The 16,459-nt window shown below is 43.8% G+C and overlaps 2 protein-coding genes across 2 annotated transcripts; both read right to left on the bottom strand.

Moving 5' to 3' along the window:
• Nucleotides 1-1,662: 1,662 nt before the first annotated feature.
• Nucleotides 1,663-6,245, bottom strand: LOC308405173 (uncharacterized protein; the record flags this gene model as incomplete). The annotated part of the gene is made up of 2 exons (XM_080895629.1): nt 5,905-6,245; nt 1,663-5,715 (listed from the first exon to the last, which is right to left on the bottom strand). The coding sequence occupies exon 2, from the start codon at nt 4,885-4,887 to the stop codon at nt 1,663-1,665; it is 3,225 nt and encodes a 1,074-aa protein (XP_080751755.1). The 5' UTR covers nt 4,888-5,715; nt 5,905-6,245.
• Nucleotides 6,246-9,707: 3,462 nt separating this feature from the next.
• LOC308405052 (uncharacterized protein) lies at nt 9,708-16,128 on the bottom strand. The gene is made up of 6 exons (XM_080895454.1): nt 16,115-16,128; nt 15,786-15,872; nt 14,464-14,820; nt 13,626-14,378; nt 10,802-10,899; nt 9,708-10,411 (listed from the first exon to the last, which is right to left on the bottom strand). Exons 2-6 carry the CDS (start codon nt 15,820-15,822, stop codon nt 10,271-10,273), a joined length of 1,386 nt encoding a protein of 461 aa, XP_080751580.1. The 5' UTR covers nt 15,823-15,872; nt 16,115-16,128; the 3' UTR covers nt 9,708-10,270.
• Nucleotides 16,129-16,459: the final 331 nt, after the last annotated feature.

Here is a 16,459-nt window from a genome sequence, read left to right as displayed (position 1 = left end):
TCCTGGTATCCAGTAACCTCTTGTCCTAATTGCACTGAGAGTCATCCCCTTGCCTTGATGTTTGACTTCTTCATGACAGTATGCTATGATCATCCTTGTAACATGATGTTCCTTTGGAATGATGGTAGGGTGTTTAACTGAGAGAGGAAGGTTTGAATCACGGAGTCGACCTCCCACCTTAATCACACCATTGTTGTCCAAGAAGGGGTTGAGGTGATGTAGCTTGTTATGAGGTGGCAGCTGACAACCTTTCTTCAGTAGCCGCACTTCCTCCGAATATGTTTGTCTCTGCAGATCTTTGATGATGAGGCGCTCGGCTTCTTCTCTTTCCTGCACTGTAGAGAGGCCGATTGACTTATCCTTGTTGATCCTTCGAAGAATGCGAGCCACTGCACAGATGGCGCGAGTCCAGGATGAGAACTTTGCCAGCCGATAAGTAAGAGAATCTTGTTCTACAGTTTCCGTGTTTAGAGTCCGTGTTTCCTTAACTTCTGGATCTCCGACTGACAGTTCCGGAGCCACCTCTTCTGAGAGGTCAACTCCGTTTTCCCATAGAAATGCAGGGCCGGTAAACCAGTCCGATGATATTAGCTCATGGACAAAACAACCTCTAGAAGCACGATCCGCAGGATTCTGGTCAGTAGGGACGTATCTCCATTGCCTTTGATTCGTGTAGAGATGTATCTTCTGGATACGGTTGGCTACGAATGTATGAAAACGTCGAGCCTCATTATTGATGTACCCTAGTACAAACTTGGAATCGGTCCAAAAATGCTCTTCAATGTCCGCATATCCAAGTTCTTCCTTCAAAACATTGCTGGTTTTCACAGAGATGACTGCAGCCGTCAACTCTAATCTTGGGATCGTGGTGACCTTTGTTGGGGCGACGCGAGATTTGGCCATGACTAAAGCACAGTGGATGTCTCCTTCTTCATTGCTAAGCCTCAGATATGAACACTGTCCATAGCCAGTAGTGCTTGCGTCGGAGAAGTGATGTAACTCACGTTTAATAACCCTTCCGAAATCTGCCGGGGCATAACTTCGGGGTATATTTATCCTCTCCAAGTTGTTGAGGTCGTTTTTCCATTTCTCCCACCGTGGACGAAGTTCGTTGGTTAGAGGGTCGTCCCAACCTGTTCCATGGCAGCACATCTGCTGCAGCACTTCCTTTCCAATGAGCAAAAAGGGGGCTATGAGACCCAAGGGATCGTACAGGGATGCAACAATGGACAATATGCCTCGACGTGTTGCAGGCTGTTCCTTAAGGTTGGTGCTGATCTTCAGGCAGTCTGATTCGACGTGCCATTGGATACCCAACGCTCTCTCTGAAGGTAAGTTATCAAAGGCAAGGTTGAGGTCTTTAATGTCTGATGCACGTTCAGTTGCTGGTATGCTTACCAGGACAGCTTTGTCATTGGACACAAACTTGTGGAGCCTAAGACCACCCAGGGCACAAAGTTTTCTGGCTTCTTCTGCTAACTTGATAGCCTTCTCTGAGCTGTCTGTACTTGTGACTCCATCGTCGACATAGAAATTTCTCAGAATGAACTGAGAGCCTAATGGGTATCGGTCTTTATTTTCTGTAGCCAAATGCTTCAATCCGTAGTTCGCACAGCCAGGCGATGAGGCTGCGCCAAAGATATGCACCCTCATAAGGTATTCTTAGGGCTGTGCACCGAGATCTCCTTTCTTCCACCAAAGGAAGCGCAGGTAATCCTGGTCTGACTTCTTCACATGAAATTGGTGAAACATTTTCTCTATGTCACACATCAATGCAGTGGAGTGCAACCAGAAGCGAAGAAGTACACCGTTGAGATTGTTCATCAGGTCAGGACCAGTGAGCAGATGATCATTCAAACTGGTTCCCTTGTACTTGGCAGAGCAGTCGAACACCACGCGCAGTTTGCCTGGCTTCTTGTCGTGGAATACACCGTGATGAGGTATGTACCATTTTTCGCCCTCTTTCCCATCATCGTGGACTTCCTCTGCATCACCCCTTTCTATGACCTCCTCCATGAACTTGATATACTGTTCTTTGTACCCTTCATCCTTTAACAGCTTCCTCTTTAGATGGCTCAGACGTATGACTGCAAGCTGTTTGTTGTCAGGTAAGGTAGGTCTCTCCTTAAAGGGCAACGGCATCTCGTAGTGACCTAGACTGTTCTTTTCGATGTGGTTCTTGAGTTTGTCCAGGAACAGGATGTCCTCCTGAGACACTGGTTTGCCGTCTTCCTTAGCATCCTTAAAGTCAGACTCTAGAATGCGAATGGCATCTGCCGGAGTGACTGGTGGGAGCTCCCTGACTGCAACTCGGAAGCACTGTCCCGCCGTACTTGAGGTGTCGGGGCATGTCGACGTACCACCAACTATGCTCCATCCTAAGTCGGTACGAATTGCATAAGGCTCATCGTCTCCTCCCGTTATGACGTCTCTTGGTGCCATTGCTCGTGCGCAGTTATAGCCTATCAATAAACCAACCTCACAGTCCTGTAGAGGTGGAATCTCTTCTATGACCTTGGAGAGATGATTCCACCTTTTAGCTGTCTCGCATGTTGGGATATGGGCTCTGTTTACTGGTATGCAATCCTTGGTATAAGCAGGAGGAAGGTCGATGAGGAGGGAAGAGCGATAACCCCGAACACAAAGCCCTGAGACTCTTTGGCTCTTTACGATCACGTCGCGTCCAATCATAGTAGTTAACTTCAGCTTAACTGGACAGGAATCTGCCTTTAATACATCACTCAGTTCCTGGTCAACAAACGTCGTGTCGCTTTGCGTGTCCAGCAAGGCGTAAACCAGTTTCTCAGTTCCTGTATCCTTTTTTGACACCCACACAGGCACAATCATTGATGTGTTAGTTGGCTGTCCAGTAATCACTGACATTGAAGTTGCAGCAGCCTCCGTTTGGCCGGCATTGCTCAGGATAGTGGTTTCCTGTGGCAGAACTCTTTCCTTCTTTAAATAGTTGTCATCGTGTAAACAAGTGGGATGTTTACCCTTGCACGTGTTGCATGAGTGTCGATGTCGACAGTCTTTTGCACTATGTCCAGGTTTGGTGCAGCCATAGCAGAGCTTATGTTCTCTGACAAAATCTCGACGCTCCTCCAGAGTTTTAGCAATAAACTTGGGACATCCATGTAGTCTGTGTTGATTATTTTGACAGAAGGCACAAGGAGACCTTTCCTTTCCTTTAACTGGCTTGAGCCTCTCGGTGTCAGCCTCAGTCTGTGTGTTTAGAACCCTTGCCTTGTTCCTCTTAGGGTCTCTGCTGCCTTGTTTTGCTGTGCTCGACTCAGAGCCGCGGAGGGCATAAGCTGAGGTGATTGGATTGCAAGCAATCTCTGCCTCTGTCGCCATAAATGCGGCGAAGTCCTTAAAACTGGGGAATTCCTTATTGCCCTTTAAGGCTTCAGTAACCTTCCTGTTCCAGTGAGATGCTATCCACTCTGGTAGTTTAAGGATTAGCTTCTTATTCTCTTCACAGTCGTTCAGTATTTCGAGGCTCTTCACATGTGTCATTGCATCTTGGCAAGCGTTTAAGAAATCTGAGAAGTCTCTTAATCCTTCTGCATCTCTTGGTTGGATCTTTGGCCAATCTGTGAGCTTATCTCTGAAGGCTTTCTGTATAATAAAGGTTTGGCCATATCTGTTATCCAGTTTGTTCCACGCATCCTTATAAGCGTCGCTGTCATTCCTATAGAAAGTTCCTTCTAATGTTTTACGAGCTGGGCCGCCTACATACTTCCTCAAGTAATAAAGTTTGTCTGCTGGGGAGATGGCCTTTTTGTCAATAAGTGACATGAATGAAGTTTTCCACTCAATGAACTGAATGGGGTTCCCACTAAATACAGACGGCTCTGGAACTGGAAGTCTATTTAGAGCCATACTGTCTTGTAGGGCTTGGGCAAGGGATGACACGTTTAGGTCGGGTGGCGATGCTGTGACGGTGGGAGTTGGAGGGTTGATAGCAGGGGGAACATGATGATTTCCCACTGAACTATTAGAGGAATGGGGACTGCCTTCCTGCGAGGCTACCTGGCTGTAGACTTGCAGTTTGGCCCGAGCAGCCCTCAGATTCCTTTCTGCTTGAAGGCGTTCAAGTCTGCGCTTTTCTACTTCCATTTTTCTGTGCTGTTCCTCTATCTTTTCCATTTGTCTCTCTTCTTCCAGCAACCCTTCAAATTCGACTTCCTTAGCAGCTAGCTCTGCTGCTGCATCCGCCTGTTTGAGTGTTAGAGTAGTGCCTCTGTGACTACGGATTGACTTTGTCACTCTAGATGCAGTGGATCCATAGATGGAGCGTGCGTAGCTGTTCTTAAGCAGCTCCCTGAGACGGCAATGTACTTGTTCTGCATCATAATCACCATCGAGATCTGACATTCTCTCGTAGGTAACTTTCATAATTTCGGCTGTAACTGCCTCACAACTGTCAACGTGACGTCTTAATTCTGGAGAAGGTGTAATGTGACTTCGTATTTCAAGGTAAGTGTTTAACACAGTTTCTTTCTCTTTCTCCAAAGCATCCATCAAAGATGCCAGCTCGCCTTTACTAATGTCTGACTTGAGCTGCTCTCTTGACTCTCGGGCTCGAATCTTCCATCTTTCGTACGTTGAGATGAACTTTCTTTCCCTTTTTCTTGCTTCCTCCTGTTGCATTTCGAGCGCCTTTGGAGTTGGGGTTTTTGTTCGAGTGGAACGTCGGAGGCCTTCCTTAAGCTCACCTTGTAAGTTGTTCAACGTTTCTTCTCTGCGTTGAATTTCCTTCTCCAAAAGTTCTATTTCCGTAGTTTCTGATGTGTCTTCAAGAGACGCCTTAAGCCCTTTGATTTTATTCTGCAGGTCGACTATCTGATGCTCTAGTTCTGTTTGTGAGGAGGGAGTCTCCATTTCCTTAATGTTTATGTTATTTACTTATCTAATTTGCAGGCTTTAGTTAATGAGCTGCTTGTGGTTACTATAACTTACAGGCTGCATTAACAGAAGGGAGGAGAATCTTTGCACTTTAAACCAAGTTGAAATAGAAGCGGATAACCAACACAACATTGAGAAGAAATGTATAAAATAATAAATGCAACCTGCTAGCTGTTGCAAACTGATGTGGTAAAGTAAACCTCTTATGCTAAACACAGATCAATACACCATTACTATTGTACAGTTACAAATTGAACTAAATGCCCCTCTTTCACCCCCTTTTTGGTCAGTAGAAAGAATGATAAATATACAGTAGTGGTGGTAAATACCAATAAACAAAATTACTTCACTTGTTATTACTTCATGTCCGTTGTGTCTTAATGCAGCAGATGTCCACAGTAGTTGACGACCTTCTCTCTCCCTTTAACCACCACTGATGAGAATGAATGTCCTTTCCTTGTCGATTAGAATGAAATGTTCCATACCTTTTCTGACCGTCACATCAAACCATTAAGCCAGCTGCATGATGATTATAAAGTCTCTGTCTAGAAGACCCATAGAATGGCACTGAGTTGCTCCGTGAAATGTCTTGTCAATCCCAGACGAATAGCAACACAGCTCCGTGACTCGTCCTCGTGGTTCCGTGGTGCAGGATGGCAGCAGGATGATGCGGGGGATCAGCTCTTACTGTAGCATTCCAGCCGGACTTTATTCAGACGATGCACTCAATGATCATTACGGATGGACCATGGTGGGGTATTCCAACCCATTTATTCACAAATTGCCATAGACACATCGTAAGAGCTGTAACCATAACATAAAACAAACATTCACTTGATATAACCACGTTTCTGTTATGCTAATCAATTCACAGAAAAGGCACAGGAGGTGCTAGCATCAGCCTGCTAGATCGCTCATAAACTTATTAACAATCAAGTAATACATTTACAAATTGTCCGAAATGTAAACAACAAGTACAACACACAAACATACCTGTTCGCCTTCCAGCTAGATGCTAATTTTAAGATGGATGGAAAACGATAACCTTCTCATTAATCCTTTCTGCGGCAAGCAGTTGCGGTACGATCTTCCTTCCCGGAAGTTGCCCGTTCCGAATTTCAAAATAAGAGTCTAATCTATATTATAAGGTATAATTCGTTCAGGGATTTAACTGTTTGAAAAATATCAAATAAACAAATAATCTGGGTCATTTACAATTACATCGTAGCTACTCGGTGCTTGCTCGGACGTTTGGGGGTTTTTTTCGCTGTAAAAAGAAGTTTTCTTCCCACGCACAGCGGACACTAATGTTTTTGTCACTTTTTATGGAATCAAACTCAAAGTAAGGTCAGTGCTTCCACGCTTTAAACGCTGCACGCTCATACTCTCTCCCATAATCGATATGTGATCCACTGTTGATCTGCACACAGCTGTTGTCACGAACGTCGCACTCGCTTACGTCACTGTCATGAGACATTCTCACAAAAAAAAAGAAAAAGAAAAATTTATTCATTTCATTCTCATGAAAGCCCCTCCCACGGTAAAAGAGAAAATAACAAACAATACAATTATTCAAAACACATGATAATTATGAAAAGGAAAAATAAAGACTGTTATTTTATAAAAACAGTCTTAATCCGGGTCCAAACCCAGCCAAGAGTCAGAGCCAGACTCCAGATCTCAGAGTCTCAATCACAATTGTTGTACCGCGAGATTCTCAGGTCTGAGAAATAAGAAAGACATATTTGCTCACCTTTGAAGAACCTCCAGAGTGGAAGCCAGATAATGGATGTTAAAATTGTAGTAGCTCCCGAACACGATGCACAGTGCAGAAATGAATGAGGATATGTTTGTGCTGACGAGGTTCCGATCAAGACTCAGCATGTATCATCTTAAGGAATAGCAGGACTGACCTGAGAACAAATTATTTAACAGGTTATATTAATAAGCACTGCAGTACATGAGATTCTATAAACAGTGCAATTAAAAAGAGAGAGAGAGAGAGCTATGAAACAGACTTACCAAAGACAATAATCGTGGGTGTCAGAGACACTTGCTCCAGTTGCACCTCATCTGCCAGACATGCATCTTCTACATGGAAAAGCATGGACTCCTTCTCTTCAAAGTAGCTGAGCAGAAGCAGGACCACCTCTTTCACATCATCTGAGCAGCCACTCTGCCGTCCCCGTATCCTCTGAAGCCTTGCATCAGTCTGAAGGAACGTCTTGCTTTTGCTGACACCAACTGTGGTCATGTAGTCCAGAAGACCTTTTCCCCTTCAAATCCAAGTAATCTGTATTATAGAGGCAGGAATTAGCAGCTGTCCTTGCAGTTTAAGGTAAAAGAGACACATATTTCTGAGATAAGACCGACTATCATTCTCTGGCATATCAGTGGCTGAATTAGCAGATGACATGGTTTTATGTGTGTTTTCTTAATAATCTGTAATTTTGAGCTTGTTTCGAGTTGAGGTTTAGGGTCTTTCCCTCTTGTTTTTGCTTTTCTAGGATAATAGAATCAGCTAAGTTTTGGTTTTGTCTTTTTGGTGTTTTTTTTGGCACAACCTAACTGTCCCTTTCTCCCCCACATTTGTTGTTTGAATCTGGGTTATTTAATCTGTGAGAGCGCTGCCATTAAACCTTTTTCATAACACCTGTACCGAGTTTCCGGAGTTGTTGTGTTATCCCCTCCTGCCCTCGAGGAGACGTAACACAAGTGGGGGCTCGTCCGGGATCTATTTTCCAGAGCTATAGACAACGCTGGTGCTTGGTACAATGTTACTGCCTTGTAATTAAGTATGGATTTTGACTTAGAAGATTTCATTCATGCTCCGAGACCTGAGAAGTTTGAGTTATGTCGTAAAGATGACTTATTGAGTATTGCGGCACACTTTGATATTCCAGTAAAGAAATATAGTGCAAAAAAGGAAATTAAGGGTATTATCTTACAACGTTTAGTTGAGTTGAAAATCTTGACTGGTTCAGAGGTATGTGATGGTAACGTTCTTTCTGCTGAGCAAGGTGTCGAACCTCTGAAGGAGGATGTTGGTGCTATAGCTACTCCCCCCAAAGTCCAGGTGGAGCCTAAGGTGCCTCCTACTCTACCTCGTTTCGATCCTCTGTCCCCAGACTTCAGTGGGTCAAACGGACATGCTAGACTTAAGGTGCATCTAGCTCGCCTTCGGTTGGAGGCACGTAACATAAATGTAACAAAAACATTCTGTTTAATAGTTTACAAAAATTCACTGTGATTGAAACAGAAAAAATGTGTTTTGGGGTTTACTATACATTTCTGTAGGGATTTTACATGGTTTATATGTCAAATTCACTGCAATTTTTTACAGTGCAGAATCTGTAAACACATCAGCCATGTCCATGTCAGGGCAGCGACTGCTGGAAACTCATTTTATAGATGAGCTTTAATCTGTTTCCTGTTGTTTTTGGCTTTTGTTCCTCTAGTGTGTGTGTGTGTGTGCGTGCGTGCGTGATCAACCATCTTCTATAAACCACATGCAAGTTATAACCAGCTGTTTATAACTTGCATAGTTCATATTGATATCCTGTTCATAGCCTGTATACTCACTACAGCCTGCACATACTTAGAGCTTATTCATGACATACCTTCATACCATGAACATTGTAACAGACCCATTTCTGTAATACATCTATATTGTGGCTAAAGCACTTTCTGGATGGATGCAAACTGCGTTTCATTGCCTTGTACTTGTGACGTGTGCAATGACAATAAAGTTGAATTCTATTCTATTCTCGTGGTGCAATGTGAAGGTTTGGCCAGCAGATGGCGCCATGGTCTTAAACTCCTTAGAGTGTTACTGTGGAGGTGAAGGGCTGGACTTTTAAATGGTCAGTCACACATTTTCAGGAAGAACGATGAAGTCCTGAAGGAAAACTCGATCATTACCACTCAGACCTTTTCTACTGTTAGCATCTCTGAATAACAAAAATGTTATTGTCCAACAAAACGAGCATTTTTCTAAAGATAAAAAAGAGTCAAATCAACCTGTGAACATCAGCCATTAAAAATCAGCTGATCAGTCACTTCCTGGTGGGCAGACTAAACCGACCCAGAGTCACAGCTCCCAACTTTGGAACAGCTTTCCTCAGCCCATCATTTACTTTATCTCATTCTCACGAAAGCCCCTCCCACGGTAAAAGAGAAAATAACAAACAATACAATTATTCAAAACACATGATCATCATGAAAAGGAAAAATAAAGACATGCATCTGTAAACACATCAGCCACGTCCATGTCAGGGCAGCGACTGCTGACAACTCATTTTATAGATGAGCTTTAATCTGTTTCCTGTTGTTTTTGGCTTTTGTTCCTCTAATGTGCGTGTGTGCGTGTGTGTGTGCGTGTGCGTGTGTGTGCAGCAGTGAATGCACCGCTGTGTGGACAGGTACTCTGGTCTTAATGTGGAGTTTTATCAGACTGTGAAACACTTTGTGTTTTAAAACAGAAAATATTTGATCTGAATTTATTTTGAAAATCACCGTCACACAGCCGTCTCGTCGCTTTCACAGATTTTTCTGTGAACAGATGAGCAGCAGAAGTTTTCAGCATTTTACATTCAGATGTTTCACAAACTGTTGGATTGTCTGTCTGGGATTTCATAGCCAGTCATGTGACTGCTGTCCCGCCAATCAGCTTCACTGTATGTGAGACTCTTATTGTTTAGCATTAAACTTCATGTTGTCTCAGCCTTTATGATGTGTGTTACTGCATCAAATTCAAAATAAGAGCATAAAAATGAAGCAACTGAAAGTTCTGACAGGACAATAAAATATCAATAGACTTTATTGAATAGAGTCTACAATGAAGATGGATGCAGAGCCATGACTGTAGTTTACAGAATCAAACAGCAGCAGAGACATTTCTGAGACAGAAAAATGTATATTTAATATGATAATAGAGAGCATAAATGCGCGATTCACTGACATATACGGCATATCTACTGTTATATTGCTGGGTGCTCATTTGAACTATAAAGTATGAAGTCAAAAAGCTCAGACATCAGGCTGCTCTGAACACTCAGTTTCACCTTTTTCTCCTCTTGAACTTTCATATGTAGAGACAGGATATCATGAACATTTATATCTGAGACACAGAAGGTCCGCCCACCCGCTCACCTGCAAACTTTAGCTTCACCAATCAGAAGAAACAAAGAGGCATAAAACAGCTCATCAGACACTCTGATCTGAGCTTAGGATAAAGAAGGATGATTTCCAACTGTCAGTCATGCAAAGCTACGCTGTTACAGTCCAGCAGTCAGAGTACAGAGATGGAAATAAGTTGAATTACACAGCAGATCATCTGAGGAACATCAGCCAATAACGTTCAGACTAAACCGCCACAGTCTTCCTTCTCACTGTAAGCGGCTGTCTCCTCCTCTCTGTGGAAAACCTTCCCATCAGGCTGCGTCCTCCACCTCAGCTTCACCTCCTCAGTGACTCCTTGCTCCACCAGCTCCTCCCTCACCTGAAACACAGTTTTCACACATTAACAGAAGCTCCTCATTAATCAGCCGTTGTTTCTGTAGTGAGCAGAAAACGTTGTTGGTGCTGTTTCTGGGGGAAATGAACTAAATGAACTGGCTGGGGATGAAACTGAAGTCTGGAATTAGGCCTCATTGCCTGTCATTGGTTCACGTCGTCTCCTCACAGTAATCTGAAATTAAGTGACTTCTTCAAGTTACCAGTTAAAAAGGTTAAATAATACAAATGGATGGGATTGCATTAAACGAGCCCCGTATCTCTGCAGCTGTGTGCTGTCACGTGTCCCTGAACCTGCACAGACTCACTGCTCTCTATCATTTCACAGTAGTTATAGCGGTCTGTTCCTTGTATCGGGGCCCGTGTGACCTCTGACCTGCTGCAGGATGGATTCTTGCACTGTGGGGTCGTTCAGGTCTGCAGATCCCGCCCTCAGCTGAACCTTCACTGACCTCGAGGCTGAAGGTTTGACATCTGCAGAGAAAGAAAAGGGCCATTCAATTCAATTCAATTTTATTTATACATCACTAAATCACAACAACAGTCGCCTCAAGGCGCTTTATACTGTGCGGTAGACCCTATAGTAATACATATAGAGAAAAAACCAAGCAATCAAATGACCCCCTATGAATAAGCACTTTGGCGACAGTCAGAAGGAAAAACTTTTTCCCTTTTAACAGGAAGAAACCTCCAGCAGAACTCAGAGCTCAGGGAGGGGCGCAAATGGAAGAACGCAGTCTTACATATTTGTTTAATATGTGCGTTGAAGGACATGTCCTGGTCAAAAATGACTCCAAGGTTCCTCACAGTGTTACTGGAGGCCAAGGTAATGCCATCCAGAGTAAGAATCTGCTTAGATACCATATTTCTAAGCTTTTCAGGGCCGAGTACAATAACCTCAGTTTGATCTGAATTAAGAAGCAGAAAGTTAGCGGCCATCCAGGTCTTTATGTCTTTAAGACATTCCTGCAGTGTAACTCATTGGTGTGTGTTATCTGGCTTCATGCACAGATAGAGCTGGGTGTCATCTGCATAGCAGTGTAAATGTATGCTATGTCTTCTAATGATGCTGCCTAAGGGAAGCATGTATAATGTAAAAGTGCTATATAAATAAAATTGATTTGATACTTTACTTAGGCAATCAAATTAAGATAGATTTTATGTTGTTGGTTTTAAAGAACTGGATGGATATTTTAATGTATTTTTTATTTCTATTTTTCAAGAGTTGGAGAAGTGCCCTTTTTTCATAACTTGGCCTACCCTTTTTAGTTTTGTTAATATTGGCAATAGTGAGAAGTACTATGGTTGGATTCAAATGTATTTAACATAGGGCATCTAATTAAGGTAAATGTCATGTTTTTAGTTGGTAGAATCTGATGAGCAATATTTTATTTTATTATTTTTTATTTTGTTTTTCAGTTTTCCTCCTGAGTGATTGCCACCTTAACGTGGTCAGGGGGTTTGTGTGCCTCAGTGACACTAAGATCTAGACCTGCAGAAGCTGAGCCTTCAGGGGGGACACCCAAGTTGGTCAGGTTTTAGGGTAGAGGTTTGACAAAGTGCAATCCAATTACATGACAAAAACAGTTATTCAGAGCACCCCACATTCGCCTCAGCTGCCACCATGTGCCCCCTTTACATTTCTGTCTGCCCCCTCATATATGCCTGTCTAGAACCAGCCCAGCACACCACCCCCTCGGCCTGTGCTTCGAGATTTCTGGTAGTTAGAATGACTCGGGGGTGTTGATTCATTTAAACTAACATAATCATCCTGCTGCAACCAGGTTTCTGTAAGGCAGAGTAAATCGATTTGTTGATCAATTATTAAGTCATGTACTAACAGAGACTTGGAGGAGAGAGACCTAATCTTTAATAATCCACATTTCACTGTTTTACTCTTTGGTTCAGATGTGGATACTGTATTGTTCTTTCTTTGTGATTGTTTATGTTTAAGTTGTTTGTTTCTGGTTTTAGTTTGTTTTTTGTCTGTTTGGGAGCTGACACAGTCTCTATGGAGATGGGTTTTTGGGGGGGTAGCAGGAGGAGAGAAGCTGCAGAGAGGCGTGTAAGACTGCAACTCTGCTTCCTGGTCCCAACTCTGGATAGTCATATTTTGGGGGGTTTAATAAATTTGTCCATATTTCTAGAAATGAGAGCTGCTCCATCCAAAGTGGGATGGATGCCGTCTCTCCTAACAAGACCAGGTTTCCTCCAGAAGGTTTGCCAATTATCTATGAAGCCCACATCGTTTCTGGGACACCACTCAGACAGCCAGCAATTTAAGGAGAACATGCGGCTAAACATGTCACTCCTGGTCTGATTGGGGAGGGGACCAGAGAAAGCTACAGAGTCCGACATTGTTTTGGCAAAGTTGCACACCGATTCAATATTGATTTTAGTGACCTCTGATTGGCGTAACCGGGTGTCATTACTGCCGACGTGAATTATGATCTTACTGAATTTACGTTTACCCTTAGCCAGCAGTTTTAAATTTCCTTCAATGTCGCCTGCTCTGGCCCCTGCCGGTGTCTCTAGCTTCACATGTCTGAGAACAGAATCACCAATTACCAGAGTTTGACCCCCGGCGGGTGTGTCGCCGAGTGGGGAAAAACGGTTAGACACATGAACGGGTTGGTGGTGTACCTGGGGCTTCTGTTTAGGACTATGCTTCCTCCTCACCGTGACCCAGCCGCCCTCTTTCCCCAGCTGCTTGGGGTCTGCCGGGGAACAGCTAGCGGGGCCTACGCTATCTTCGGCTGCACCAGCTACAGGGGCCTGGCTAGCTATGGGTGAATGAAGGGTGCGAAGCCGAGTCTCCAATTCAGTAATCCTGGCCTCCAGAGCTGCAAATATGCTACATTTGTTACAGATATCATTACTGCTAAAGGAGTAACTAAACATCTGACACAATGAGCAAGAAAGTGCAGGAGGGACAGGTGAAGTAGCCATGGTGCACGTGAAGATTATACTATGAAAACAGAAGTTATCTAAAGGTTTTTAATTAAATTGCTACGCAGATAAGCTACTCAACTACTACTTCCTGTTCCTGTGTTGAAACAGGAACAGGAAGTGATACTCTACCGCAGACAGAGCAAACACTAAATGACAGCGCCACCCAAAGCATCGGCAGTGCTGTGCCAAGAGTGTCCGGATGAGCCCAGGAGGACCAGACTGTGCAGAAACACAGAGGACAGACTCACCTCTGGAGCAGAGGAAGGGGCGTTGGTCATCACAGTTATGACTGTTGAAGGAGCCTGTTGATCCGACTATTGTGGCACAGTTTACGCTGTCATCAGGCTGCCCGGGCCCCCACGGCAGGTTGGAGGCTGTGCTCGAGTTTGACCACGTCCAGTTTCTGTACAGTCCAATCCAGGCACCAGCAGTATCTGACAACATAGAAGCGACCTGGCTGTTGTCCTGCGTGTTGGTGATGGTTTTCAGGTCTGTGTACGTCTGTCTGCAGTGAGACTGAGCATCAGACCAGGTCATTGAGTTCTCCACCAGGATATCAGACGGGGTCATTGAGTTCTCCACCAGGATATCAGACGGGGTCATTGAGTTCTCCACCTGGATATCAGACGGGGTCATTGAGTTCTCCACCTGGATATCAGACGGGGTCATTGAGTTCTCCACCAGGATATCAGACGGGGTCATTGAGTTCTCCACCAGGATATCAGACGGGGTCATTGAGTTCTCCACCTGGATATCAGACGGGGTCATTGAGTTCTCCACCAGGATATCAGACGGGGTCATTGAGTTCTCCACCAGGATATCAGACGGGGTCATTGAGTTCTCCACCTGGATATCAGACGGGGTCATTGAGTTCTCCACCAGGATATCAGACGGGGTCATTGAGTTCTCCACCAGGATATCAGACGGGGTCATTGAGTTCTCCACCAGGATATCAGACGGGGTCATTAAGTTCTTCACCTGGATGTGTTTGTTAGTCGCAGCTGAAACAAAAGATCAGACGGATTCAAACCTGCAGCTAAAATGTTCAGTTTGTCAAACCCTGGTACCAAAGTCTGAAACACTCACCGTCATAGCAGACAAAGTAATGTTTATTTGAGCACGGTGCAGTGGACCATGATCCAGATCCAGTTATTATCACACACTCATCAGTCCCTGGCTGTCCCGGTGACCACATGTTAAACCAGGATGACTGAACTGGACCAGTTTGAGACCAGGTCCAGTCTTTGGAGAGTCCAATCCACGCCTCGGTGCTCCCCGCCCTTTTCTGGGCTTCCTGGATGAGAGCTGAGCTGTTAACGATGGCGAGGTCAATGTACTCATCTCTGCAGTATTGCTGAGCATCGTTCCAGGACTTCTGCAGGTCAACCAGGTGGAGCTGTCTGACTAACTGATCAGACTGAAGATGGCAGACCATCACGTAACCTGAGAGGACACGAGTCAGTCAGCGCGGTCACAGACTCACCTCAGCTCGACTATTTTAGTCATCAGGAGAATAAATTCTTTACATGCTACCACAACGCAAACTTTTTGTTGACATCTTTAAAGACGTGAATATATGTTAATATATGTGTCCTTCAAAGGATGTGTAACTCGTGTACTGGTTAAAAGCTGTTTTACGGTGCCTGTGGACACCTACACACTGGTTTCCTGCTCCAGGGCGAAACTCTCACATCAGCTTAAAAAGCTGCTTTAACAGTGCTAAGTTTGTTTTTCACTCTGGCCTTATTGCACATGTATTTGGACGATTTTTCCTCTTCAGTGTGCACAATGAAGGAAAACGACGTGTTAGTGGTCGAGGCTCAAAGCTGAACAACACGTGCACTAGGGCTGGGCCATATTATACCGTTCACGGTAATACCGGTACAATGTTAGGCAACAATAAGAAAATGAAATATCATGATAAATATTTTTGGTCATATCGCCCTGCTCTAACGTGCACACGGACGTGGTAAAAGCAGTCAGGATCTTTTTCAGCGAGCTGACGGGTTTGCAGCGTTTCAGGCTTTCAGTCAGATTTCTACACAGAAAATAAAATCAAGACGTGTTTTTCTCAGCAGTGCACACAAACAGCCACGTTCATGCACTGACTCTTCCCTCCTTTCTTTCCGTTTTTACTCTTTTATACTTTATACAGACTGTTACAAACTGCCGACTATTAAACTGTCAATCAAACTTCTAACTGGACCCAAAGAAACCTTTAGAAGTTTAGTTGGCATGACAAAGGTCTTTGGAGATTGTACGAGTGTTTCTGTGACTGCTTGAAGCTCGTTTACAGACACCTTTAAAATAATCCCTATGGAGCAGTTCACTTTGTGCTTTCTTTGATTTTCTGACATCAAAAGTTTTATTCAAACTGTAAATGAGGCGACTGAGATGAGTTCACAGACCTGAGAGCAGCAGCAGGATCAGTCCACACCTCTTCATGACTGAGAGCTGAAAAACTGTGAAGACGTCCTCATGAATCTCATCTGCAGCTGCTCGTTCATTATTAATCATAACACTTAAAGCAGCATCAACAAAGAGGCAGCTGTCTCTGTCATTCACTCCATTTCTATCTAATCTAATCATTCAAACAAAACTATCAAACATATTTAATATTTGAAACGTTCAACTTTAAAAATGTTGTCTTCCTTCAATTATCATCATTTTGTTTATTAGAATACCAGACAATGAATGTGTGAGATTATCAAATAAACCAAACATATGCAGAACATACCCGACACGATGAGACGTCTGTGCAGCTGTGACACAGTCAGAACTCTTCATCTGATATAAATGTCATCCTCGCTCCTCCTCCCACGTCCATCAGAGACTTTGTAAAAGTGGTTTTTTAGAAAGCAGCCCAGTGTTCATTACAGTGCATTTGATTAAAGATGCTCAGAGTCGTTTAACTGAAGATGACTTATTCAAAGTTATTACAGATGCAAACAGACTGACGTCTGCCCGACCACTTCAGTCTTATTTGAATAATGTTGTCATTATTAGAATTGGGAGAAAAGAGCGTTCAAGCTCGACTCCTCCAAACAAATCAGTGATGATGACGACACAACCCGACACATTT

Source organism: Rhamphochromis sp. 'chilingali' (assembly GCF_963969265.1).
Source record: "Rhamphochromis sp. 'chilingali' genome assembly, chromosome: 11".
NCBI lineage: Eukaryota > Metazoa > Chordata > Actinopteri > Cichliformes > Cichlidae > Rhamphochromis > Rhamphochromis sp. 'chilingali'.
This window is presented reverse-complemented; position numbering and strand designations above follow the sequence as displayed.

Bases quoted from the DNA above. Each gene is read 5' to 3' on its own strand.
- LOC308405052 (XM_080895454.1), bottom strand. From the start codon at position 15,822: ATGAAGAGGTGTGGACTGATCCTGCTGCTGCTCTCAG. The intron at 14,821-15,785 runs GTCTGTGAACTC...GTGTCCTCTCAG, and splicing joins GATCCTGCTGCTGCTCTCAG to GTTACGTGATGGTCTGCCAT. The intron at 10,900-13,625 runs GTGAGTCTGTCC...CTTTCTCTGCAG, and splicing joins CCCCTTCCTCTGCTCCAGAG to ATGTCAAACCTTCAGCCTCG.